This window comes from Trachypithecus francoisi, unplaced genomic scaffold (genome assembly GCF_009764315.1).
Source record: "Trachypithecus francoisi isolate TF-2019V2 unplaced genomic scaffold, Tfra_2.0 Lachesis_group14, whole genome shotgun sequence".
In the NCBI taxonomy this organism is placed as follows: domain Eukaryota; kingdom Metazoa; phylum Chordata; class Mammalia; order Primates; family Cercopithecidae; genus Trachypithecus; species Trachypithecus francoisi.
Genome location: NW_022681459.1, coordinates 42,882,858 through 42,910,433, shown reverse-complemented (window position 1 = coordinate 42,910,433; position 27,576 = coordinate 42,882,858). Strand labels below are relative to the sequence as shown.

The 27,576-nt window shown below is 46.7% G+C and overlaps 1 protein-coding gene and 1 long non-coding RNA gene across 2 annotated transcripts in view; one reads left to right on the top strand and one right to left on the bottom strand.

Moving 5' to 3' along the window:
• ATP6V1E1 (ATPase H+ transporting V1 subunit E1) overlaps positions 1-23,493 on the bottom strand; it is a 46,282-nt gene extending 22,789 nt beyond the window's left edge. Inside the window, exons 1-4 of the mRNA XM_033233019.1 lie at positions 23,289-23,493; positions 12,705-12,770; positions 5,398-5,507; positions 4,664-4,730 (exon numbers count right to left, since the gene is read on the bottom strand). Of these exons, the coding sequence (XP_033088910.1) occupies positions 4,664-4,730; positions 5,398-5,507; positions 12,705-12,770; positions 23,289-23,321 (276 nt within the window). The 5' untranslated portion in view covers positions 23,322-23,493. The remainder of the gene's footprint in view (positions 1-4,663; positions 4,731-5,397; positions 5,508-12,704; positions 12,771-23,288) is intronic.
• LOC117096075 lies at positions 11,768-12,227 on the top strand. The gene is made up of 2 exons (XR_004442338.1): positions 11,768-11,833; positions 12,154-12,227. It is a non-coding gene; the product is annotated as an uncharacterized LOC117096075 (long non-coding RNA).
• Positions 23,494-27,576: the final 4,083 nt, after the last annotated feature.

Sequence of the window (27,576 nt, the reverse complement as noted above, 5' to 3'; positions counted from 1 at the left end):
GAGACGGGGTTTCACTGTGTTAGCCAGGATGGTCTCGATCTCCTGACCTCGTGATCCGCCCGTTTTGACCTCCCAAAGTGCTGGGATTACAGGCTTAAGCCACCGCGCCCAGCCATGATCTGAATTTTATCTATGCCACTTCAAATTTTCCCTCTGAGGCCAGGCATGGTGGCTCTTGCCTGTAATCCCAGCTACACAGGAGGCTGTGTGGGAAGGACTGCTTGAGCCCAGGAGTTTGTGAGCTATAAGTGCACCACTGCATTCCAGCCTGGGCAACATAGCCAGACCCTGCCTCTTTAAAAAAAAAAAATTCCTTCTAAAAGCCAACTAGTAATTTTTTATGTATTTTAAGAGATTTAAGGCAGCTTACAGAAGTATATCTAATGAAAAGGTTAATTACTTTTTAAAAAGCAAATTAGAAAAAGTAGCTAATAAAATATAAACAAGTGGATTAAAAAATTAGAGCAAAGAGAAAATAAGGGAAAGAAATAATAAGTCAAAATTAGAAGTCAAGTCAAATCCGGCCGGGCACGGTGGCTCACGCCTGTAATCCCAGCACTTTGGGAGGCCGAGGTGGGCAGATCACGAAGTCAGGAGTTTGAGACAAGCCTGGCCAACACGGTGAAACCCCATCTCTACTTAAAATACAAAAAACTAGGCGGGCATGGTGGCGGGCGCCTGTGGTCCCAGCTACTCGGGAGGCTGAGGCAGGAGAATGGCATGAACCCGGGAGGCGGAGCTTGCAGTGAGCCGAGATTGCGCCACTGCACTCCAGCCTGGGCAACAGAACGAGACTCCGTCTCAAAAAAAAAAAAAAAGAAGTAAAGTCAAATCCACTAAACCTATGGGTTGTTTACATCCAGTTACGAAAGGTCAGGATACCATCTAAGACACAGCAGCATCAGAGAATGTATCATCAAAACCATTTCTATAATATGTTAGATGATCTTTCTCAGAATCCTTTCTATTCTTAATATTATTAACCTTCAAAAAGGCAGCATTAAAAAAAAACCTAATTACAAAGCCTATTAATTAACTAAGATTATAACCTTTTGCTATAACCTTGTGTGTTATATAGCCCTTACTACTTATATTTAGGAATGCTGCCAAGACATTAACATCACACGCCTCTAAACTTTTTTGACTTATACAAATAATAGTATCTAAGCAGTAGATGTCACAGTTTCTTACTTTGGGCATAAATAATGAAAAGACTATAGTCAAGAGGCTTGCTGGGCATTAGGACCCAATAAGCTAAGAATATACATATATATATATTTCTTTTTTTGAGACAGAGTCTTGCTCTGTCGCCCAGGCTGGAGTGCTGTGGCAGGATCTCAGCTCATTGCAAGCTCCGCCTCCTGGGTTCACGCCATTCTCACACCTCAGCCTTCCAAGTAGTTGCAACTACAGGCGCCCACCACCACGCTCGGCTAATTTTTTGTATTTTTGGTAGAGACGGGGTTTCACTGTGTTAGTGAGGATGGTCTTGATCTCCAGACATCATGATCCGCCCGCCTCGGCCTCCCAAAGTGCTGAGATTACAGACGTGAGCTGCCGCGCCCGGCATAAACTAAGAATATTTTATCTACACAGGCCTATTGTGAGAAGAAAGGGTTATCACTGGTGGAGATGGAGATGGGGATGGAGAAAAGGAACTAACATTTCTTAAATACGATATGACAATGTTATATGCCAGAGGACTTACATGTGTTCTCATTCGATTCTCATAAGTACTCTGAACCAAACATTATAATGTATATACATAACACAGATAATGAATACAAGAGAAAACTAAGGATGGGAAACAGTAATTTAGACAAACGAGTATGGCAGAGTTGACATTTAAACTCATAGCTGATTGACTCTTAAGCCCCAAGCCCTTCTACAACAAACTACCTTCCCTAAGACATACTGTTGGCCGGGCACGGTGGCTCACGCCTGTAATCCCAGCACTTTGGGAGGCTGAGGCGGGCGGATCACAAGGTCAGGAAATCGGGACCATCCTGGCAAACATGGTGAAACCCCATCTCTACTAAAAATACAAAAAATTAGCCAGGCGTGGTGGCAGGTGCCTGTAGTCCCAGTTACTCCGGAGGCTGAGGTGGAAGAATGGCCTGTACCCGGGAGGCGGAGCTTGCAGTGAGCGGAGATCGCGCCACTGCACTCCAGCCTGGGCGACAGAGTGAGACTCCGTTTAAAAAAAAAAGAAAGACATACAATTATTTAGGCTGGGCACAGTGGCTTACACCTGTAATTCCAGCACTTAGGGAGCCTGAGATAGGCGGATCACAAGGTCAGGAATTCGAGACCATCCTGGCTAACATGGTGAAACCCTATCTCTACTAAAAGTGAAAAAAAATTTAGCCAGGTGGTGGCGGGCACCTGTAGTCCCCACTACTCGGGAGGCTGAGGCAGGAGAACCGCTTGAACCCAGGAGGCGGAGGTTGCAGTGAGCCGAGATTGCGCCACTGCACTCCAGCCTGGGCAACAGGGCAAGACTCAAAAAAACAAACAAAAAAAAGACATACTATTATTCTAAAAGCTGGTTACAAATTAGTTCAGGCAATCCAAGTTGCTAAAGGAATTTGAATCCTCTGGAAGGAAATCAACTCCTGATTATTGACACTTTAGTGAAGACACAAAATAACAGTTGTCCTGAGCCAGTAACATTTTGCAGGCAACATTTCCCCAGGAATCTCGACTCCTTCTTTTGTATTTTAAAGGGGATGAGCTAATTCCATGTGGCAAGATAAATCGGCAACAGATTTTGTTATCTTCCAATATTCCTGGAGTTTAAAAGCAGATAAAGCACTTAAACTTGGGGCAACTTTTATTATTTGAAGTAATATAGGAGTTATGTTAGTAAATCATCTCTGTGGTGTCCTCTCCTAAGTATCAGTCCTTTACACTTAACATCCTCACTGACACCTACCTCTGGAGGTTTCTTGGCCCCTCAAACATGTCCAAAAGTCAAGCCCCCCAGGGATGCCAAAACAAACAAACAGAAAAAAGAACTAGTTATTTTTCTTTTTCTTTTTTTTTTTTGAGATGGAGTCTTGCTCTGTCGCCTAGGCTGGAGCACAGTGGCGTGATCTTGTCTCACTGCAAGCTCCGCCTTCTGAGTTCACGCCATTCTCCTGCCTCAGCCTCCCGAGTAGCTGGGAGTATAGGCACCCGCCACCATGCCCAGCTAATTTTTTGTATTTTTAGTAGAGATGGGGTTTCACCGTGTTAGCCAGGATGGTCTCGATCTCCTGACCTCGTGATCCGCCCACCTCGGCCTCCCAAAGTGCTAGGATTACAGGCGTGAGCCACCGCGCCCAGCGTTATTTTTCTTAAGAAAACATTTCAGCATCTTGACTTCCCATTTTTGTTAACGGATCCACCATTCTCCTAATACATCCACACCTGATACTCAGAATTTAGTGATGGACTTGGAAGAAAAGGCAGTCAGTCAATGTCTGGAAAGTCTTCTTGTAAAATCCATCAATACTAACACCGCGACTCAGTTCTCACTGCCACCATCAATTAATAAGAAGTGACAATCTAATAAGAACTGATCAATCTAACGGCCGGGCGCGGTGGCTCAAGCCTGTAATCCCAGCACTTTGGGAGGCCGAGACGGGCGGATCACGAGGTCAGGAGATCGAGACCATCCTGGCTAACACGGCGAAACCCCGTCTCTACTAAAAAATACAAAAAACTAGCCGGGCGAGGTGGCGGGCGCCTGTAGTCCCAGCTACTCGCGACGCTGAGGCAGCAGAATGGCGTAAACCCGGGAGGCGGAGCTTGCAGTGAGCTGAGATCCGGCCACTGCACTCCAGCCTGGGCGACAGAGCAACACTCTGTCTCAAAAATAAAAAAAAAAGAAAAAAAGAATTGATCAATCTAATAAGAACTGACAACTTGGAATACCAGTTTGTCTTTCTGTCTCACCTAAGAAAACAGTATGTCTTCCATTTATTCAAGTTCTAGATTTTTAGTTTTATACCTGTTTTTATATAGGATTTACTCCTAGTAATAATTTCAGTAGCTATTATAGAGAGATCTACTTTTTATTTTACAGTCACAATGAGTAACAGTGGAAACAGGAGGCATCCCTGTTTGGTTTATGAATATAATCCAAATAGCTCTACACTTTCTCAATGAAGTGGTATGCTTCTGGAGGTTTCTGCCCTCTTCCTTAGAGGGCTGTAATACTTTCCATATGGTTTTCTTTTTTCTAGCCTCTTCCCTGTTAAATTTAGCCTGCATGCTTATATCGTGAGCCTTATCTATGATATTCTCCACAAAATAATACCAAAGTTTCCAACAGCTTTCTGTTGAAAACAGGTGAAGTTCTTTAGCCTCACACTCATGGCCTCTGTATTAACCATCCGATGGTTCTAGTCTCATTGCTTCCTGTACTCTCATGTACTGTGCGGTCCTCCCATAGTGTGTGCTATGATCCAGGAGAGTCTTACATGCGCGTTAGATCAGAAAGTCCTTCAATACAGGGCTTGGCTCTTATTCACTTTTGTATTTACTATAATAATTTGTTGAATGTTTTCTCTCTAAAAATTATTCAATCAACTCCTTAATTAATGCTAACTAGTAATCTACAATAGGCAAACAAATAAACATGTAATCATTTTATAACTAATAGGGGTTAATTACTCACTGTGATAAGGTCATCTCTCGCTCTGAGGACTTTGAGTCTCGCTTGATTCATCAAATTGGACATCTGACTGCAAAATGGTATTAAAAAATAGCGTAAGTAACAACTTAAAACTGTAGAGAAAGAACTTGAGGCCGGGCGCGGTGGCTCAAGCCTGTAATCCCAGCACTTTGGGAGGCCGAGACGGGCGGATCACGAGGTCAGAAGATCGAGACCATCCTGGCTAGCATGGTGAAACCCCGTCTCTACTAAAAATACAAAAACTAGCCGGGCGAGGTGGCGGGCGCCTGTAGTCCCAGCTACTTGGGAGGCTGAGGCAGGAGAATGGCGTAAACCCGGGAGGTGGAGCTTGCAGTGGGCTGAGATCCGGCCACTGCACTCCAGTCCGGGCGACAGAGCGAGACTCCACCTCAAAAAAAAAAAAAAAAAAAAAAAAAAAAAAAGAGAAAGAACTTGAACTCCTAGGCTGAAGCAATCCTCCTCCCTCAGCCTCCCCAAAGCACCAGGATCACAAGCGTGAATCACCTTGCCCAGCCTGCAGTTTCATCTTTGAATAATCCTGTCGTTTCGATTTTCACAAATGAAGAAAGAGAAGTTAAACAATCTGTCAGATTAGTAGTAGGTGGTCGAGTAAAGACCTGAATCTATATATGCCTGACTCCAAAGCGCCTGCTCCGTCTTCATCTCATGACTTCGGAAAACTTCTTAGCTTAATACTGCAACCCAGATCTACTTACATTTTCTTCTGCTGCTCAATCTGTTTCTCTTTCTTCTCATAATATTCCATAATCTTTAGTCTCTGAGTTTGCACAAGCCGACCTTTCTCTATGTTGAACTCTTCTTCTGCCTACAGGGAAATTAGTCAATATTAATTCATTACATCAAGTTTTGATTAACAGTTTTATTTTAAACAGCTGGTGACTTGGGTTACTTGCTTATGAACACTAATTTCATATATAAAACAGAAAATTGGCCAGGCGCAGTGGCTTAAGCCTGTAATCCCAGCACTTTGGGAGGCCGAGAAGGGAGGATCACGAGGTCAGGAGATCAAGACCATCCTGGTTAACACGGTGAAACCCAGTCTCTACTTAAAAAAAGAAAAACACAAAAAACTAGCCGGTGAGGTGGCGGGCGCCTGTAGTCCCAGCTACATGGGAGGCTAAGGCAGGAGAATGGCTTAAACCTGGGAGGTGGAGCTTGTAGTGAGCTGAGATCTGGCCACTGCACTCCAGCCTGGGCAACAGAGCAAGACTCTGTCTCAAAAAATAATAAAAATAGGCCGGGCGCGGTGGCTCAAGCCTGTAATCCCAGCACTTTGGGAGGCCGAGACGGGCGGATCACGAGGTCAGGAGATCGAGACCATCCTGGCTAATACGGTGAAACCCCGTCTCTACTAAAAATACAAAAACTAGCCGGGCGAGGTGGCGGGCGCCTGTAGTCCCAGCTACTCGGGAGGCTGAGGCAGGAGAATGGCGGAAACCCGGGAGGCGGAGCTTGCAGTGAGCTGAGATCTGGCCACTGCACTCCAGTCCGGGCGACAGAGCGAGACTCCGCCTCAAAAAAAAAAAAAAAAAAAAAAAAAATAATAATAATAATAAAAATAAATAAATAAATAAATAAACGGGAAATTTATTGTGACTCATTTTCAAGGATTCTAATTTATTCAAAAGGAAAGATCAGCAATTTTCATTATAAATGACACACCAGGAAACTAAAAATTTCATCAAGGATAACAGTAACCAAGTTACTAAAGCATATAATTGGGTAGAATATTCTGCACATGAAAAAATTACCACACATTCGAAACTTAATCCATTAGCTTGTTAGTGGGCCAATGAAAATGACATAGAACTTGAAAGTTTAAAAGATCCTGGCCAGGTAGGATGGCTCACGCCTGTAATCCCAGCACTTTGGGAGGCCCAGGCAGGCGGATCACGCAGTCAGGAGATCGAGATCATCCTGGCTAACACGGGGAAACCCTGTGTCTACTAAAAATACAAAAAATTAGCCAGGCGCCGTGGCAGGCACCTGCAGTCCCGGCTACTCGGGAGGCTGAGGCAGGACAATGACGTGAACCCGGGAGGCAGAGCTTGCAGTGAGTGGAGATCGCACTGCACGCTAGCCTGGGGGACAGAGCGAAACTCTGTCTCAAAAAAAAAAAAAAAAAAGAAGATCGAGATTACTCCCCATAAAATTTGGTCGCATAACCTCAGGCTTAGCGTCCTCTCTTGTAAAATGAAGTTAAAAAATTAAGAAGTTGGTTGGGGTGCAGTGGCTTATACCTGTAATCCCAGCACTTTGGGAGGCCAAGGCAGCTGGATCTCCTGAGATGGGGAGTTCGAGATCAGCCTGATCAACACAGAGAAACCTCGTCTCTACGAAAAATATAAAACTAGCCAGGCATGGCGATGCATGCCTGTAATCCCAGCTAGTCGGGAGGCTGAGGCAGGAAAATCGCTTGAACTCGGGAGGCGGAGGCTGTGGTGAGCCGAGATCGTGCCACTGCTCTCCAGCCTAGGTAACAAGAGCGAAACTCCACCTCAAAAAATAAAAATAAAAATAAAAAATAAGAAATAAAAATAAAAAATAAAAAAGTTTTAGGCTAGGCATGGTGGCCTACGCCTGCAATCCCAGCACTTTGGGAGGCTGAGGTGGGCGGATCACCTGAGATTGGGAGTTCGAGACCAGCCTGACCAACATAGAGAAATCCCATCTCTACTAATACAAAAAAAAAAAAAAAATTAGCCAGACATGGTGGTGCGTGCCTATAATCCCAGCTACTCAAGAGGGAGAGGCAGGAGAAATGCTTGAACCCACTAGGTGGAGGTTGCAGTAAGCTGAGATCGCGCCATTGCACTCCACCCTGGGCAACAAAAGTGAACTCGTCTTTAAAAAAAAAAAAAAGTTTTTTCCCTCATGGGTAAGTGTGGCATATATTTAAAAATATAAATTATGGGCTGGGCACCATGGCTCACGCCTATAATCCCAGCACTTTGGGAGGCTGAGGCAGGTGGATCACAAGGTCAGGAGTTCAAGACCAGCCTGGCCAACACAGTGAAACCCCATCTCTACTAAAAATACAAAAATTAACCAAGTGTGGTAGTGGGCGCCTGGAGTCCCAGGTACTCGGGAGGCTGAGGCAGGAGAATCGCCTGAACCTGGGAGGCAGAAGTTGTAGTGAGCTAAGATTGTGCCACTGCACTCCAGCCCGGGCGACACTGCAAGACTCCATCTCAAAAAAAAAAACACAAACCCCCGGGCGTGGCGGCTCCCGCCTGTAATCCCAGCACCCCAGCACTTTGGGAGGCTGAAGCAGGTGGATCATGAGGTCAGGAGTTCCAGAGCAGCCTGGCCAATATGGTGAAACCCCGTCTCTACTAAAAATATAAAACAATTAGCTGGGTGTGGTGGCGGGCACCTGTAATCCCAGCTACTCAGGAGGCTGAGGCAAGAGAATCTCTTGAACCCAGAAGGTGGAGGTTGTAGTGAGCCGAGATTGCGCCACTGGACTCCAGCGTGGGCAATAGAGGGAGACTCCGTCTCAAAAATAAATAAAATAAATAAATACTTGAGACAGAAATGCATTTACTGAGGCCGGGCGCAGTGGCTCACGTCTGTAATCCTAGCACTTTGGGAGGCTGAGGTGGGTGGATTGCCTAAGTTCAGGAATTCAAGGGCCAGCCTGGGCAACATGGTGAAACCCCGTCTCTACTAAAATGCAAAAAATTAGCTGGGCATAGCAGCGTGCGCCTGTAGTCCCAGCTACTCGGGAGGCTGAGGCAGGATAATCGCTTGAACCTGGAAGGCGGAGGTTGCAGTGAGCCGATATCGTCCCACTGCACTCCAGCCTGGGCAACAAGAGCGAAACTCCGGCTCAAAAAAAAAAAAAAGTAATAAATGCATTTACTGAAATAATAGCTGAAATAGGACTTCTGTATTTGATGCACAAAGACTCATACAAGAAACTATCACCATCAAAACAATATTAAGCAATATCCTATCAGCTGTTATGTATTAATGAGAGGGAAAATAATCTTTTCTTCCTTAAATGATAAACTCATCAAATAGCCCAAGGTTTCAGAGAGTTTTATTTCTATAGTACCAGGCACATAAAAATTTAAGGCTGTACTAAAAGGACAATGAAAATATTAAACAATATATCTTGGTCATATTTTATTTTATTTACTGATTTTTTTCTTGAGACACAGTCTCACTCTGTCACCCAGCCTGGATGGAGTGCCATGGTGCGATCTCAGCTCACTGCAACCTCCGCCTCCTGGGTTCAAGCGATTCTCCTGCCTCAGCCTCCTGAGTAGCTGAGACTACAGGCGTGCACCACCACACCCAACTAATTTTTGTATTTTTTGTAGAGGTGGGGTTTCACCATGTTGGCCAGGCTAGTCTTAAACTCCTGACCTCAGGTGATCCACCTGTGTCAGCCTCCCAAAGTGCTGGGATTATAGGTGTGAGCCACTGCCCCAGCCATATTTTGGTAATATTTTAAAAGCAAGCTTTAAAAAATGCGTGTTACTGGCCGGGCGCCGTGGCTCAAGCCTGTAATCCCGGCACTTTGGGAGGCCGAGACGGGAGGATCACGAGGTCAGGAGATGGAGACCATCCTGGATAACACGGTGAAACCCCGTCTCTACTAAAAAAAACTAGCCGGGCGAGGTGGCGGGCGCCTGTAGTCCCAGATACTTGGGAGGCTGAGGCAGGAGAATGGCGTAAACCCAGGAGGCGGAGCTTACAGTGAGCCGAGATCTGGCCACTGCACTCCAGCCTGGGCGACAGAGCGAGACTCCGTCTCAAAAAAAAAAAAAAAAATGCGTGTTACGATTATACCTTCAGAAAAGAACATTTTGATGTACTGTTAAGGAATATAAATTGGCATAAGCAATGTGCAACTGGAAATGTAGATAAAACTTCTAAATGCTGATGGAAGGACACCTTTGTAATGGGTGGGGTTTTCATTTTATACCTTACATACTTACAAACTTTTTTTTTTTTTTTTTGAGACAAGATCTCACTCAGTTGTCCAGGCTGGAGTGCAGTGGCATGATCTCGGCTCACTAAAACCTCTGCATCCCGGGTTCAAGCGATTCTCCCACCTCAGCCTCTGGGTAGCTGGGGTGACAGGAACGCGCCACCATGCCCATCTAATTTTTGTATTTTTAGTAGACACGAGGTTTCACCATGTTGGTCAGGCTGGTCTTGAACTCCTGACCTCAGGTGATCCACCTGCCTCAGCCTCCCAAAGTGCTGAGTGATTATAGGCGTGAGCCACCAAGCCCTGCCTAAACTTTATTTTTTTGCAATGAGCGCCGATTAACAAAAAAGCTAAACAATGAAACACTACAACCTTCTCCAGTCACCTATCACAGTTCACCACAGTTATTAAATATTTGAATTTTGGTTTCCAGGAGAAAATGAACCATCCATTACTTTTCTACCCTCTAACATAAAATTTCAGGACACTTATTGGCAATCACAACAATTAGAAAGGAAAATTTATTTTTTAATGTTAAAGATACAGACATTTCCATTAAGAATTTATTAAGGTAAAATTTAAATTAAAAAGTAAATAAGGCCGGGCGCGGTGGCTCAAGCCTGTAATCCCAGCACTTTGGGAAGCCGAGACGGGCGGATCACGAGCGGAGCTTGCAGTGAGCTGAGATCGGGCCACTGCACTCCAGTCTGGGCGACAGAGCGAGACTCCGTCTCAAAAAAAAAAAAAAAAATGCGTGTTACGATTATACCTTCAGAAAAGAACATTTTGATGTACTGTTAAGGAATATAAATTGGCATAAGCAATGTGCAACTGGAAATGTAGATAAAACTTCTAAATGCTGATGGAAGGACACCTTTGTAATGGGTGGGGTTTTCATTTTATACCTTACATACTTACAAACTTTTTTTTTTTTTTTTTGAGACAAGATCTCACTCAGTTGTCCAGGCTGGAGTGCAGTGGCATGATCTCGGCTCACTAAAACCTCTGCATCCCGGGTTCAAGCGATTCTCCCACCTCAGCCTCTGGGTAGCTGGGGTGACAGGAACGCGCCACCATGCCCATCTAATTTTTGTATTTTTAGTAGACACGAGGTTTCACCATGTTGGTCAGGCTGGTCTTGAACTCCTGACCTCAGGTGATCCACCTGCCTCAGCCTCCCAAAGTGCTGAGTGATTATAGGCGTGAGCCACCAAGCCCTGCCTAAACTTTATTTTTTTGCAATGAGCGCCGATTAACAAAAAAGCTAAACAATGAAACACTACAACCTTCTCCAGTCACCTATCACAGTTCACCACAGTTATTAAATATTTGAATTTTGGTTTCCAGGAGAAAATGAACCATCCATTACTTTTCTACCCTCTAACATAAAATTTCAGGACACTTATTGGCAATCACAACAATTAGAAAGGAAAATTTATTTTTTAATGTTAAAGATACAGACATTTCCAATTAAGAATTTATTAAGGTAAAATTTAAATTAAAAAGTAAATAAGGCCGGGCGCGGTGGCTCAAGCCTGTAATCCCAGCACTTTGGGAAGCCGAGACGGGCGGATCACGAGCGGAGCTTGCAGTGAGCTGAGATCGGGCCACTGCACTCCAGTCTGGGCGACAGAGCGAGACAACGCCTCAAAAAAAAAAAAGTAAATAAAGGCCGGGCTCACGCCTGTAATCCCAGCACTTTGGGAGGCCTACGTGGGCAGATCACGAGGTCAGGAGATTGAGACCATCCTGGCTAACGTGGTGAAACCTCGTCTGTACTAAAAATACAAAAAATTGGCCGGGCGCGGTGGCTCATGCCTGTAATCCCAGCATTTTGGGAGGCCGAGGCGGGTGGATCACTTGAGGTCAGGAGTTCCATACCAGCCTGGCCAACCTGGTGAAACCCTGTCTTTACCAAAAATACAAACATTAGCTGGGCGTGGTGGCGGGCGCTTCTAATCCCAGCTATTGGGGAAGCTGAGGCAGGAGAATCACTTGAACTTGGGAGGCGGAGGTTGCAGTGAGCCAAGATCACACTATTGCACTCCAACCTGGGCGACAGAGCGAGACTCCATCTCACCAAAAAAAAAAAAAAAAAAAAAAAAAATTAGCTGGATGTGGTGGCAGGTGCCTGTAGTCCCAGCTACTCAGGAGGCTGAGGCAACAGAATGGCGTGAACCCAGGAGGTAGAGCTTGCAGTGAGCCAAGATCGGGCCACTGCACTGCAGCCTGGGCGACAAGAGTGAGACTCCATCTAAAAAAAAAACAAAAAAAACAAAAAAGTAAATAAATAGGGCTGGGCACGGTGTTTTACACCTGTAATCCCACCACTTTGGGAGGCCCACACGGGTGGATCACCTGAGGTCAGGAGTTCAAGACCAGCCTGGCCAACATGCTGAAACCCTGTCTCTATTAAAAACACAAAAATTAGACAGGCGTGATGGTGCGTGCCTGTAGTCCCAGCTACTTGGAAGGCTGAGGCAGGAAAATCGCTTGAACCTGGGAGGCAGAGGTTGCAGTGAGCTGAGATCAGGCCGCTGCACTGCAGTCCGGGTGACGAAGTGAGAATCTGCCTCAAAATGAAAGAAGGGGCCAGGCACTGTGGCTCATACCTATAATCCCAGCACTTGGGGAGGCCAAGGCAGGCAGATCTCAAGAGACTGAGACCATCCTGGCCAACATGGTGAAACCCCATCTCTACTAAAAATACAAATATTAGCTGGGTGTGGTGGTGCGTGCCTGTAATCTCAGCTACTCAGGAGGCTGAAGTAGGAGAATCACTTGAACTTGGGAGGCGGAGGTTGCAGTCAGCGGAGACTGCGCCACTGCACTCCGCGGAGACTGCGCCACTGCACTCCAGCCTGGGAGACAAGAGTGAAACTCTGTCTCAAAAAAAAGAAAGAAAGGAAGGAAGGAAGGAAGGAGGGAAGGAAGAAAGAGACTTTTATCAGTCCTATGCAATCTGTTGGTTAAACAGTTTTGCTAACAATATTATTTAGCAAAGCAAAACAATATGGAAACCATGATAACTTCTTAAAACTAGAAAATGAATCTCACCTTTGCATCTATTTCTTCTGCTTTCTCATTGGCTTCTTGTTCAATGAAAGCCATCATATGCTTTATCTATAAGGAAAAAACATTTTATTTTTTAATTTAACAAGATGGAAATATATTTTCTGATTCATTGAACAATCAATCATAGGTAGGTGCAGTGGCTCATGCCCGTAATCCTACCACTCTGGGTGTCCACGGAGGGAGGACCGCTTTAGGCCAGGAGCTGGAGACTAGTCTGGACAACACAATGATACCCCGTGTCTCTACTAAAAATTAAAAAAAGTCAGTCACTGAATACATACTGTGCTAGGCACTGAGTACAAGGATAAGTGAGATCATTCCTAATTCTCAGGAAATTTAGGATCTAAAATTTGTTCTAGCAAACAGACCAGATAAAATACTCAGTAACACAGATAAATAGGACATTCATCCTCCTCTCAAGGAACTTGGAATACAAGTTAGCCAGCACCCTCCCTTTCTCTTCTCCACCTCTAAGGAAGTATGCTGAAGAGCTATCTATATTTACACTTTCAACTGGAGCACCTCTTTCTCTCAACACTGTAGTCTCACTTGCACCCTCCTCTGTACTCCACTCACAGTTCTCTCATAGAGTGACAATCTCCTCGCCCCTTGATCTTAGCCTTTTCTTACTTGATCTTTCAGCATCAGCAGATGTGTTCAGCAACATTCTCTTCTTCTTTTTGTTTTGAGATGGAGTCTTGCTCTGTTGCCCAGGCTGGAGTGCAGTGGCACGATCTCGGCTCACTGCCAGCTCCACCTCCCGGGTTTACACCATTCTCCTGCCTCAGCCTCCCAAGTAGTTGGGACTACAGGCGCCGCCACCATGCCCGGCTAATATTTTGTATTTTAGTAGAGACGGGCTTTCACAGTGTTAGCCAGGATGGGCTCGATCTCCTGGCCTTGTGATCCGCCTGCCTCGGCCTCCCAAAGTGCTGGGATTATAGGCGTGAGCCACTGCGCCCCGCGAGCAACCTTCCCTTCTTCAACGATCTTCCCTTTGCTTCCACGACTTCCTCCTGTTCTCCTTTCCAGTCTCCTTTGGGGCCGTACTCTTCCACTCTGCCTCCTAGACAGTCCTTTTTGAATATCCTACTCATAGTCATCTAAATTCAATACACTCAATACTGAACTGCTCACCACTCCTCTCCCCACTTCTCACTTTGAGCTCTCTCTCAGGGATTAGCACCAACACCCAACCGTGACTATTCCTCCTACCTCAGTCCTCATATCCAACCAATCACCAAGTCCTATTAATTCTCTCTTAATAGTTCTTTACCTTGCCCACCTCATTCCACTGTTAGAGCCACTACCGTAGTCCTTGCCATCATCATCTCTCAGCTGAATTACTACAACAGCTTCCAAATTTGCCTTCCTGCCACTATTCTTGTTCTTTCTAATCTACTCTACATTGCCACCAGAGAGATGCTTCAAAATGCCTATCCTGTCATGTAACACTTTACCCCCACTTAAGATAAAGCTTTTAGAAGGTACAGGATCTCGGCCGGGCGCGGTGGCTCAAGCCTGTAATCCCAGCACTCTGGGAGGCCGAGACGGGCGGATCACGAGGTCAGGAGATCGAGACCATCCTGGCTAACACGGTGAAACCCGTCTCTACTAAAAAAAATACAAAAAAACTAGCCGGGCGAGGTGGCGGGCGCCTGTAGTCCCAGCTACTCCAGAGGCTGAGGCAGGAGAATGGCGAAAACCCCGGAGGCGGAGCTTGCAGTGAGCTGAGATCCGGCCACTGCACTCCAGCCTGGGCGACAGAGCGAGACTCTGTCTCAAAAACAAAACAAAACAAAACAAAACGAAAGCACTACTGGGTGGGGAGATAGGGGAGGGAGAGCATTAGGAGAAATACCTAATGTAGATGACGGGTTGATGGGTGCAGCAAAAACCACCATGGCACGTGTATACCTATGTAACAAACCTGTACATTCTACACATGTATCTCAGAACTTAAATAAATTAAAAAAAAAGACAAAGAAAAGAAAACAGTACTGCCCGGGCACAGTGGCTCACGCCACCCAGGACTTTGGGAGGCCAAAGCAGGAAGATCACCTGAGGTAGGGAGTTTGAGACCAGCTTGGCCAACATGGTGAAACCCCGTCTCTACTAAAAATACAAAAATTAGCCAGACGTGGTGGCGGGTGCCTGTAATCACAGTTACTTGAGAGAATTAGGCAGGAGAATTGCTTGAACCTGGGAGGCTGACGTCCCAGAAAAAAAAAAAGGAAAACATTACCAAACTGTACACTTAAAAATAGTTAAGGCCGGGCGCGGTGGCTGAAGCCTGTAATCCCAGCACTTTGGGAGGCCAAGACAGGCGGATCACGAGGTCAAGAGATTGAGACCATCCTGGCTAACACAGTGAAACCCCGTCTCTACTAAAAATACAAAAAAAAAACTAGCTGGGCGAGGTGGCGGGCGCCTGTAGTCTCAGCTACTAGGGAGGCTGAGGCAGGAGAATGGCGTGAACCCGGGAGGCGGAGCTTGCAGTGAGCTGAGATCCAGCCATTGCACCCCAGCCTGGGCGACAGAGCAAGACTTCGTCTCAAAAAAAAAAAAAATAGTTAAGAAGGCTGGGCATTTGGGAGGCCGAGACGGGCGGATCACGAGGTCAGGAGATCGATACCATCCTGGCTAATACGGTGAAACCCCGTCTCTACTAAAAATACAAAAAACTAGCCGGGCGACGAGGCGGGCGCCTGTAGTCCCAGCTACTCAGGAGGCTGAGGCAGGAGAATGGCGTAAAACCCGGGAGGCGGCCGGGCGCGGTGGCTCAAGCCTGTAATCCCAGCACTTTGGGAGGCCGAGACGGGCGGATCACAAGGTCAGGAGATCGAGACCATCCTGGCTAATACGCTGAAACCCCGTCTCTACTAAGAATACAAAAACTAGCCGGGCGAGGTGGCTGGCGCCTGTGGTCCCAGCTACTCGGGAGGCTGAGGCAGGAGAGTGGCATGAACCCGGGAGGCGGAGCTTGCAGTAAGCTGAGATCTGGCCACTGCACTCCAGTCCGGGCGACAGAGGGAGACTCCGTCTCAAAAAAAAAAAAAAAAAAAAAAAAACCGGGAGGCGGAGCTTGCAGTGAGCTGAGATCCGGCCACTACACTCCAGCCTGGGTGGCAGAGCAAGACTCCGTCTCAAAAAAAAAAAAAAAAAAAAAGAAGGCTGGGCATAATTGGCCCACACCTGTAATCCCAGCACTTTGAGAGACCAAGATGGGCATACTGCTTGAAGCCAGGAGTTCAAGACCAGCCTGGGCAACATAGTGAGACCTCTGTCTCTTAAAATAAAAAAAGGTAGTACATTTTGTTATGTATTTACAATCTTTAAAAGTGAGGTAAGAATACAACCTTCTAGCACCAAAGTCTTAAAGAAAACATACAAGGAGGCTGAGGCGGGCAGATCATTTGAGGTCAGGAGTCTGAGATCAGCCTGACCAATATGTGAAGCCCTGGCTCTACTAAAACAAAAAAAAAAAATTAGCCAGGCGTGATGGTATTCTAAGGAATACAGAGTATCCCAGGTACACCTGTAATCTGAGCTACTTGGGAAGCTGAGGCAGGAGAATCACCTCAACCCAGGAGGTGGAGGTTGCAGTGAGCCAAGACCAACAGAGTGCTCTGTCTCAAAACAAAACAAAACAAAATAAAAAAACCGACCGCGCGTGGTGGCTCACGCCTGTAATCCCAGCACTTTGGGAGGCCGAGGGAGGTGGATCACCTGAAGTCGAGAGTTCAAGACCAGCCTGACCAACAAGGAGAAACCCTGTCTCTACTAAAAATACATTAGCTGGGTATAGTGGCGCATGCCTGTAATCCCAGCTACTCAGGAGGCTGAGGCAGGAGAATCACTTGAACCCGGGAGGCAGAGGTTGTGGTAGAGATCCTGCCACTGCACTCCAGCCTGGGCAAGAAGAGCGAAACTCCATCTCAAACAAAACAAAACAAAATGAAACAAAAAACATATAGGATGATTTTAGAAGGGACAGTTTTTTTGTTTTATCGAAAATCTTGGAGCCATCCTACTTTTCTTTTTATTTTGGCAGTTGAGTTGTTACATAGTCTGGATTCCACCTTCCACGGTCACCATCGTGTTTCCAACCCTACTTTTTTTTTTTTTTTTTGAGACGGAGTCTCGCTCTGTCGCCCAGGCTGGAGTGCAGTGGCCAGATCTCAGCTCACTGCAAGCTCCGCCTCCTGGGTTTACGCCATTCTCCTGCCCCAGCCTCCCGAGTAGCTGGGACTACAGGCACCTGCCACCATGCCTGGCAATTTTTTTGTATTTTTTTAGTAGAGACGGGGTTTCACCGTGTTAGCCAGGATGGTCTCGATCTCCTGACCTCGTGATCCGCCCGTCTTGGCCTCCCAAAGTGCTGGGATTACAGGCTTGAGCCACTGCGCCCAGTTGCCAACCCTACTTTTAAGCAGCGTGAAAGTTATAATGATCAAACCTATGTTACAGATAACACACTACTCACAACATCTTGAGCCTTGAAATATTTAGGGTACTTAATCCAGACCTACATGTGTGGAAAATCACTGACCTTGCTTAAAAGATCAGTCCCACAGATTTGGGAGTGTGAGAGGGGGTCATGGTAATGGTGTCTACAAGTTTATTTATTTATTTATTTATTTTATTTTTATTTTTTGAGACAGAGTCTCGCCCTGTCGCCCAGGCTGGAGTGCAGTGGCGCGATCTCGGCTCACCGCAAGTTCCGCCTCCCGGGTTCACTCCATTCTCCTGCCTCAGCCTCCTGAGTAGCTGGGACTACAGGCGCCTGCCACCACGCTTGGCTAATTTTTTGTATTTTTAGTAGAGACGGGGTTTCACTGAGTGAGCCAGGATGGTCTCGATCTCCTGACCTTGCGATTTGCCTGCCTCAGCCTCCCCAAGTGCTGGGATTACAGGCATGAGCCACTGCGCCCGGCCCCTGCAAGTTTAGTTTGAAGTTTCCCTGAACTTATTCTATCTGGAATTTTAAAAGTCGTTTAACTAGCCGGGCTCACACCTGTAATCCCAGCACTTTGGGAGGCCAATCTGGGAGGATCACGAGGTCAGGAGTTCAAGACCCGCCTGACCAACATGGTGAAACCCGGTCTCTACTAAAAACACAAAAATTAGCCAGGCATAGTGGCAGGAGCCTGGAATCCTAGCTACTCAGGAGGCTGAGGCAGGAAAATCACTTGAACCTGAGAGGTGGAGGTGGCAGCGAGCCGAGACCATGCCTGGGTGACAGAGCAAGACTCTGTCTCAAAAAAAAAAAAAAAAGTCATTTAACTAAATACAGTAATCAAAACTGGTGTTTATAAATGCTACAAGTTTGGCCTCTAAAGGTGAACCCTGATTCAGACTTGGATTATCTGCCTTTAACACTCTGCTGAACCCTTGGCTACCAGATCTGATCAGACCAGCACAGTCTAGAGCAAACTGCACTAATTCTGACCCAGGTCAGAAGCCTATTTACAGTTAACATGGTCATATTCTTTAAGAGTTCCAAGAACAGACATAGTCAATCCCTTAAGGACATTTAACTCCACCCCGAAGGCAGAAAATTTGACCTTTAAAAAAGTTTCTTCTTCCTGCTCACTAATCAAGGTTTTTAAGAGTCAGGTTTCCTTGTAAATTTGATGAAATAAATTACCATATTCCCTAGAAAAAAAGCAAATATACACAAATATTTTCATGCAATGGAGAAGTCAGAAAATTTGGGATTTATTAAGCATCTACTATGGGCTTGGTGCTTCGTCTATTTACTTATGAGAATACAGTAAACAATTCACACTGTCCTCATCAAGCTTTCATGTAGCATGAAGGGCTTTAGGAAATAGACAAGATTGCTTCTTTCAATTTTACATAAATAAAAAATAGGCCGGGCGCTGTGGCTCAAGCCTGTAATCCCAGCACTTTGGGAGGCCAAGGTGAGTGGATCACGAAGTCAGGAGTTCGAGACCAGCCTGGCCAACATGATGAAACCCCATCTCTACTAAAAATACAAAAATTAGCTGGGCGTGGTGGCGGGCGCCTGTAATCCCAGGTACTCGGGAGGCTGAGGCAGATGGATCACTTGAACCTAGGAGGTGGAGGTTGCAGTGAGCCAAGATCACGCCATGGCACTCCAGCTTGGGCAAGAAAGTGAGGCCGTCTCAAAAAAAGATACAGTAGGTCATATGCAGTGGCTCACGCCTATAATCCCAGCACTTTGGAGGCCAAGGTGGGCGGATCACCTGAGGTTGGGAGTTCAAGACCAGCCTGGCCACATGGCGAAATCCCATCTGTACTAAAAATACAAAAAAATTATCCGGGTGTGGTGACATACGCCTGTAGTCCCAGCTACTGGAGAGGCTGAGACAGGAGAATTGCTCGAACCCAGGAGGCAGAGGTTGCAGCGAGCTGAGATCGCGCCACTGCACTCCAGTCTGGGCGACAAAGCAAGACTCCATCTCAAAAAAAAAAAAAAAATTTTTTTTCATCTAGATTCCAAGGAACTATAGCTTTATCTCTATACTAGTTTTTCCTATGGAAGCCTTAGTCTTCACCATATTATGACAAGGAGGGAAGAAAAGGAACAAGAGGGAGAGAATGAGCACTGTGGCCACTAAGAGTATATGAAGTGTATTTTACTTTTCCACTGCATCAAGCTTTTCCTATATTGAAAGAAGCAGAAGAAGCAGTGAACAGAAGAAGCAGTGAAAAAGGTTTAAAAAAACCCTTTCATTCTGTAAGAATATTGTACGATTTCTCTTTTTTTTTTTGAGACGGAGTCTCCCTCTGTCGCCCAGGCTGGAGTGCAGTGGCCGGATCTCAGCTCACTGCAAGCTCCGCCTCCCGGGTTTATGCCATTCTCCTGCCTCAGCCTCCCGAGTAGCTGGGACTACAGGTGCCTGCCACCTCGCCCGGCTAGTTTTTGTTTTGTATTTTTTTTAGTAGAGACGGGATTTCACCCTCTTAGTCAGGATGGTCTCGATCTCCTGACCTCGTGATCTGCCCGTCTCGGCCTCCCAAAGTGCTGGGATTACAGACTTGAGCCACCGCGCCCGGCCTGTATGATTTCTTACACTTCTCCATAGGTACTATTTTTATCATCTGTATTTACCCTTTGGGATTAACACAAGAGCCATAAAATTAAGAAGAAATACCCACTCTTCTTAGTGCATATCAGGTTAAGAATAAAATGAAAAGACATTTTCTTTTTTTTTTTTTTTTTTTTTTTTTTTTTGAGACGGAGTCTCGCTCTGCCCCGCCCAGGCTGGAGTGCAGTGGCCGGGTCTCAGCTCACTGCAAGCTCCGCCTCCTGGGTTTACGCCATTCTCCTGCCTCAGCCTCCCAAGCAGCTGGGACTACAGGCGCCCGCCACGTCGCCCGGCTAGTTTTTTGTATTTTTTAGTAGAGACGGGGTTTCACCATGTTAGCCAGGATGGTCTCGATCTCCTGACCTCGTGATCCGCCCGTCTCGGCCTCCCAAAGTGCTGGGATTACAGGCTTGAGCCACCGCGCCCGGCCGAAAAGACATTTTCAAGGAAATGGAAGCATCCAAGGAAAAACATTTTTTTGAGATGGAGTTTCACTCTTATTGCCCAGGCTGGAGTGCAATGGCACAATCTCGGCTTACTGCAACCTCCGCCTCCCGGGTGCAAGCGATTTTCCTGCCTCAGTCTCCCGAGTAGCTGGGATTATAGGCATGTGCCACCATGCCCAGCTATTTTGTATTTTAGTAGAGACAGGGTTTCTCCATGTTGGTCAGGCTGGTCTCGAACTCCTGATCTCAGGTGATCTGGCTGCCTCCGCCTCCCAAAGTGCTGGGATTACAGGCATGAGCTGGCCAGGAAAACACTTTACTGCTCATCTCAGAAGATTCATAAGACAGTGAGTGTGCTTTAGTAAGAGAATTTTCCTAGCACAGTACTTCAGAAAAAAATGGACTTAGTTCTCTAAACTATGTGCAAATTAAACCACAGCCTTAAACTTCCTTTTCTGACAATCTATCGGCAATATGACTACTGAATGCAAGGATTCTAGTTTGTTAGTTCTAGGCTTATAAACTGCTACTATATTCCAGAGAGTCTTTTGCATGACAAAGTTCTTAATACCTACAGTCTTGAAGGTATGGCGCTTAAAAAAAAAAAAAAAATTTCCCAGGACTGATTACACACTTTCAAAACTGATGTGGGTTCACGAGTTCCATAAAAATTTTTTCCCATAAACTCTGATACATCTACTTGATGACAAACTCCGTTAGGCACTGAGGCTCCTAAATGTAAGAAAAGGGTCCTGGCCAGGTGCAGTGACTCACGCCTGTAATCCCAGCACTTTGGAAGGCCGAGGCAGGCGGATCACGAGGTCAGGAGACCAAGACCATCCTCCCTAACACCATGAAACCCTGTCTCCACTAAAAAGACAAAAAATTAGTGAGGCATGGTGGCGGGCGCCTATAGTCCCAGCTGCTCGGGAGGCTGAGGCAGGAGAATGGCGTTAATCCAGGAGGTGGACCTGGCGGTGAGCCGAGACTGTGCCACTGCACTCGTCTGGGCCACAGAGCCAGACTCTGTCTCAAAAAAAAAAAAGAAAAAGAAAGAAAAAACAAAAGAAAAAGGGGTCCACCATTTGACATATTTTTGTTTATTTATAGAGACAGGGTCTTTTGCTCTGTCACCCAGGATGGAGCACTGTGACATGATCATAGCTCACTGCAGCCTCGACCTCCTGGGCTCAAATGATTCTCCCGCATCATCCTCCCTAGTAGCTAGGAGCACGTGTGCCCCACCACACCTGGCTGATTTTTTTTTTTGAGATAGAGTCTCGTTCTGTTGCCCAGGCTGGAGTGCAATGGTGCGATCTTGCCTCACCCACCTTCCTGGTTCAAGAAATTCTCCTGCCTCAGCCTCCCTAGTAGTTGGGATTACAGGCATGCGCCAGCATGCCCTGCTAATTTTGTATTTTAGTTGAGACAGGGTTTTGCCACGTTGGCCAGGCTGGTCTGGAACTCCTGACCGCAGGTGATCCGCCCACCTCGGCCTTCCAAAGTGCTGAGATTACAGGCATAAGCCACCGTGACCAGACAGCCTGGCTTATTTTTTAACAAAAAATTTTTTAGACATAAGGTCTATGTTGCCCAGGCTGGTCTTGAACTCCTGGGATCAAACGATCCTCCCACCTCAGTCTCCCAAAGTGCTGGAGGCTACAGGTGTGAGCCACTGCATCTGGCTTGTATTTGTGTTTATTAATATTACAAATTTTTAGCTGGAGTCTCACTCTGTTGCCCAGGCTGGAGTGCTGTGGCACAATCTTGGCTCACCGCAACCTCTGCCTGCTGGGTTCAAGCGATTCTCCTGCCTCTGCCTCCTGAGTAGCGGGGACTACAGGCGCACCCCACTAGGCCCAGATAATTTTTTTTGAGAGGGAGGCTCGCTCTGTCGCCCAGGCTCACTCGGCCTCCCGAGTTCACGCCATTCTCCTGCCTCAGCCTCCCAAGTAGCTGGCACTACAGGCGCCTGCCACCATGCCTGGCTAATTTTTTTTTTTTTTTTTTTTTGAGACGGAGTCTTGCTCTGTCACCCAGGCTGGAGTGCAGTGGCCAGACCTCAGCTCACTGCAAGCTCCGCCTCCCGGGTTTACGCCATTCTCCTGCCTCAGCCTCCCGAGTAGCTGGGAATACAGGCGCCCGCCACCTCGCCCAGCTAGTTTTTTGTATTTTTTAGTAGAGACGGGGTTTCACCGTGTTAGCCAGGATGGTCTCGATCTCCTGACCTCGTGATCCGCCCGTCTCGGCCTCCCAGAGTGCTGGGATTACAGGCTTGAGCCACCGCGCCCGGCCCCTCCGCACTGTTTCTTTCCTATCAAATATGCCTTAAGCACTTCCCTCAGGGTTTAAAACAAACAAAAAAAAAGGGACAAGGCTGATTTATTTTTTCCTTTTTTTTTTTTTTCCTTCAGAGGAAGTCTCGTCCTGTAGCCCATGCTGGACTGCAATGGCGCGACCGCGGCTCACTGTAACCTCCGCCTCCCGGGTTCAATGGGTTCAAGCGATTCTACTTCCTCAGCCTCCCAAGTAGCTGGGATTACAGGCGCGCCACCACGCCCAGCTAATTTTGTATTTTTAGGCGAGACCAGGGTTTCACCATTTTGGTCAGGCTAGACTCGGACTGCTGACCTCAGGTGATCAGGCCGCCTCGGCCTCCCAAAGTGCTGGGATTACAGGCGTGAGTCACTGTCTCCGGCCACAAGGCTGTTTTCAATCCTTGCACAGATCTCTGTCCGACTAGGCACAGTGAATATCCTTGGAAAACAGGGAATGCTGAGGTGGGGGGCAAAGAGCCAGGGCGTTCAAGAAGGCGGCGGGCAGGCAAGCGGGCAGTGCGCAAGACCCGAGCAAAAGTCACACGAGCTGCGGGGCAAATCTCCTTCCTCAGGCCGACCTCTACGGTCTGGTGACTTGGAGCAAGGGACCTTCCTGAGGCATCTGGGAGACTCAAGGCCCGCGGCCTCCACGAGCCGGGCTCCAGCCCACCCCCCGGGACTGGCGCCGCAGCTTTGGGAGACCCACCCAACCAAGCCCCTCACCTGCTTTTGCACGTCAGCATCGCTGAGAGCCATGGCGAGAGCAATGCTAGGTCGGTGAGCAGCAGGCTCGAGTTTAGGTTTAAAGAGTGAGGTTAGACGAACGGGCAAAGGGAACCCCTACGCAGATCTCGGGTTCCTTTACTTTATAAACGCAGGTTCCGGTTCCGGCCAGGTGACTGCACAGTTCATCCGCATGACCCTTCTCAGCCAATAGGAAGAGAGCGACGCCCAGGAAGTCCCGCCCTGTCCCGGCTTGTGGGCGCGTGCTCGGGTCTTTCTACGTCGCTGGCTCGTGACTTGACCTGTGTTTTTTACCTAAACTGGGGTCCCGGGTAGGAGGAAGAAAACATAAGGAGTTCCTCTATCTGAAATTAATCGGGCTGTTTTGAGGAGTACTGGTTAGGTACATTGGAAAATTCGCCTTTATTGGAATTTTTCTCATAATTACACAGGGTTATGGGTTTAAGGGAGGAAGATCACAGAGGTCCAATGTCATTTTATTAATGCCAATCAAGGGTACATGATTTTTGGCCGGGCGTGGTGGCTCACGCCTGCAGTTCTGACTCTTTGGGAGACTGAGGCGGGTGTATCGCTTGACCTCGAGTTCGAGACCAGCCTGGGCAACACAGAGAAACCCCGTCTCTACCAAAAGGAAAAAAAAAAAAAAAAGGATACGTGATTTCTGACTATTCATGTCAACCTTGATTACCTGGATAAAGTAGGGTTTGTAGGTTTCTCCACTCTAAAGTTACTTTTCTTAACCCCCTTTCCATACTGTAGTCTTAGGAAGGAAGCCACTATGCAAAGCCCACACCTAGGGAGTGGGGAGCTATGCCAAACTTCCTTATTAGGGTGGAGCAGCTACATAATTTATTTGTAACTTTTCTGAGATAGCCTATATATTTTTCAAAAGCCTTCCCAGGTCCCATTTAGAGGAATATTAGGACAGAAATCCTCTCAGGCTCATTTGTTTCTGTTTGGATTTACCTCAAGCCCCAGTTTTTTCCCCCAAAATCCCAAAGGCAAAAACGTTTGAAAATTCCTTTATCTTTAGGAAAGACTGACTCCTAATAGTAGAATAAGGGGTCAAATGGTACACCCACTCTTTTCTTTTGACTGTGCTATGCTTACCCACCATTTTTATTAGCTTTTTATCTTGAAGAAATTTGAGATATAGTAACTTGTAAGAATATTGCATTGACCTCCCTTCACCTAGATTCAACAGTTGTTAACATTTTGCTACATGTACGTTAACACTTTCTTTTCTTTTTTTTTTTTTGAGACAAAATCTGGCTTTGTCGCCCAGGCTGGAGTGCAGTGGCGCGATCTCGGCTGGCTGCAAGCTCCGTCTCCCAGGTTCATGCCATTCTCCTGCCTCAGCCTCCTGAGTAGCTGGGACTACAGGCGCCCGCCACCGCGCCCGGCTAATTTTTTGTATTTTTAGTAGAGACGGGGTTTCACCGTGGTCTCGATCTCCTGACCTTGTGATCCGCCTGCCTCGGCCTCCCAAAGTGCTGGGATTACAGGCCTGAGCCACCGCGCCCAGCAAACACTTTATTTTCATACACACATACACTTCCTTTTTTAGTGTGTCATAAGAACAAGGATGTAGCACATTCAGGACATTTAGTTTACTAGGCTGAACGTTAATTTGCTTTGTCCCAGGCCAGGCGCAGTGGCTCATACCTGTAATCCCTGCATTTTCAGAGGCTGAGGCAGGTGGATCACCTGAGGTCGGGGATTCGAGACTAGCCTGACCGACATGGAGAAACTTCGTCTCTACTAAAAATACAAAATTAGCGGCCGGGCGCGGTGGCTCAAGCCTGTAATCCCAGCACTTTGGGAGGCCGAGACGGGCGGATCACGAGGTCAGGAGATCGAGATCATCCTGGCCAAAATGGTGAAACCCCGTCTCTACTAAAAAAATACAAAAAAACCTAGGCGGGCGAGGTGGCGGGCGCCTGTAGTCCCAGCTACTCGGGAGGCTGAGGCAGGAGAATGGCGTGAACCCGGGAGGCGGAGCTTGCAGTGAGCTGAGATCCGGCCACTGCACTCCAGCCTGGGCGACAGAGCGAGACTCCGTCTCAAAAAAAAAAAAAAAAAAAATACAAAATTAGCAGGGCGTGGTGGTGCATGCCTGTAATCCCAGCCACTTGGGAGGCTGAGGCAGGAGAAGTGCTTCAACCCAGGACTTGGAGGTTGTGGTGAGCAGAGATGCTGCCACTGCACTCTAGCCTGGGCAATGAGAGTAAGACTCCGTCTCAAAAAAAAAAAAAAAAAAAAAAAATTCCTTTGTCCCATCAGTCCATCAATGTACTTTATAACTTTTTTTTTTTTTGAGATGGAGTCTCGCTCTGTTCATCTCAGCTCAGCACAACCTCTGCCTCCTGGGTTCAATTGATTCTCCTGCCTCAGCCTCCCCAGTAGCTGGGATTACAGGCACCTGCCACCACACCCAGCTAATTTTTGCATTTTTAGTAGAGATGGGGTTTCAGCACGTTGGCCAGGGTGGTCTTGAACTCCCGACCTCTGGTGATCCGCCCGCTTTCGCCTCCCAAATTGCTGGGAGTACAGGGGTGAGCCACCGTGGCCGGCCATAACCCTTTTTTATAACCTTACTTTTTAACCTTTTATAACCTTTTTTTTTTTTTTTTTTTTGAGACGGAGTCTCGCTCTGTCACCCAGGCTGGAGTGCAGTGGCCAGATCTCAGCTCACTGCAAGCTCTGCCTCCCGGGTTCACGCCATTCTCCTGCCTCAGCCTCCCGAGTAGCTGGGACTACAGGCGCCGCCACCTCGCCCGCTAGTTTTTTGTATTTTTTAGTAGAGACGAGGTTTCACCGTGTTAGCCAGGATGGTCTCGATCTCCTGACCTCGTGATCCGCCCGTCTCGGCCTCCCAAAGTGCTGGGATTACAGGCTTGAGCCACCGCGCCCGGCCTTATAACCTTCTTATAAGCTTACTTTATACCCTTTATAACCTGACTGGGTTTCACCATATCGGCCAGGCTGATCTCGAACTCCTGACCCTGTGATCTGTCCGCCTTGGCCTCCCAAAGTGTTGGGATTACAGGCGTGAGCTACAGCGCCTGGCCGGTACACATATTTTTAAGGCTGTTAATACATGCTGCCATTTTTTTCCCCATAGTGTACAATGTTCCTTGTAGTGTATGACAGATTGGTATACACATTTGGTATACGTATTTCAGAATACTGATAATGCTGGATAAAGGAAAGATTTACCCACAGAACAATAAATGCTGCCATTTATTAATATATTTATTAATACATGTTGCCATTTTTTCCATTTGTACTAGTGCACAGTGTTCCTTGTAGTGTATGACATATTGGTGTACATATTGGTATACATATTTGAGAGTACTGGTAATGCTGGATAAAGGAGGGATTAGCCACAGAACAATAAAACAGGGCAAGAGAAACTGATGCAATTGACCTTAACTCGATCACTATTGAGCTAAACCAGATTGGATTGTCTAATTTTGTTCATCTTTTGCATTAATAGCTTCATTATTTATCATCCTAAAAAACAGATTTCAGGAGTATGCCACCCTCTAGCATCCCTAGGTCAGGCTGAGATGGAATTAACACATTTTGATGACAATTCCTCCTCTATTTTTATAGTGTTCTGCAAATGACAGGTTTTGGAGAGTAGAAGCAGCAGTCTAATGCCACATGTCAAATTGTTTCTGAAATTAATGTCCGGAATGGATGTAGCACTGTCTAGATCAACCATGCTTTTGTTTTTTGGAAAACAGTGTGATAATCTTTATGATTCTTCTTCTTCTTTTTTTTTTTTTTTCTTCTGGAGATGGAGAGTCTCGCTCTGTCACCAGGCTGGAGTGCAGTGGCGTGATCTCGGCTTACTGCAACCTCTGCCTCCCAGGTTCAAGCAATTCTCCTGTGTCAGCCTCCCGAGTAGCTGGGACTACAGGCATGTGCTACCATGCCCAGCTAATTTTTGTATTTTTAGTAGAGACAAGGTTTCACCATGTTGGCCAGGCTGGTCTCAAACTCCTGGCCTCAGGTGATCCGCTGGCCTCGGCCTCCCAAAGTGCTAGGATTACAGGCATGAGCTACTGCGCCTGGCCACGATTTACTTATTTTTATTTTGAGACATTAGAAAATACATAAAAATACAAAGAATAATTTATTCCCATACCAGGTACCACTACCCAAAATTAACAATTAACATTTGTCACGTTTACTTCAAGACTTCACTTGAAAAACAAATCGTAGATATAGTTACTATCCCCTTTTGCGGCACCTACTC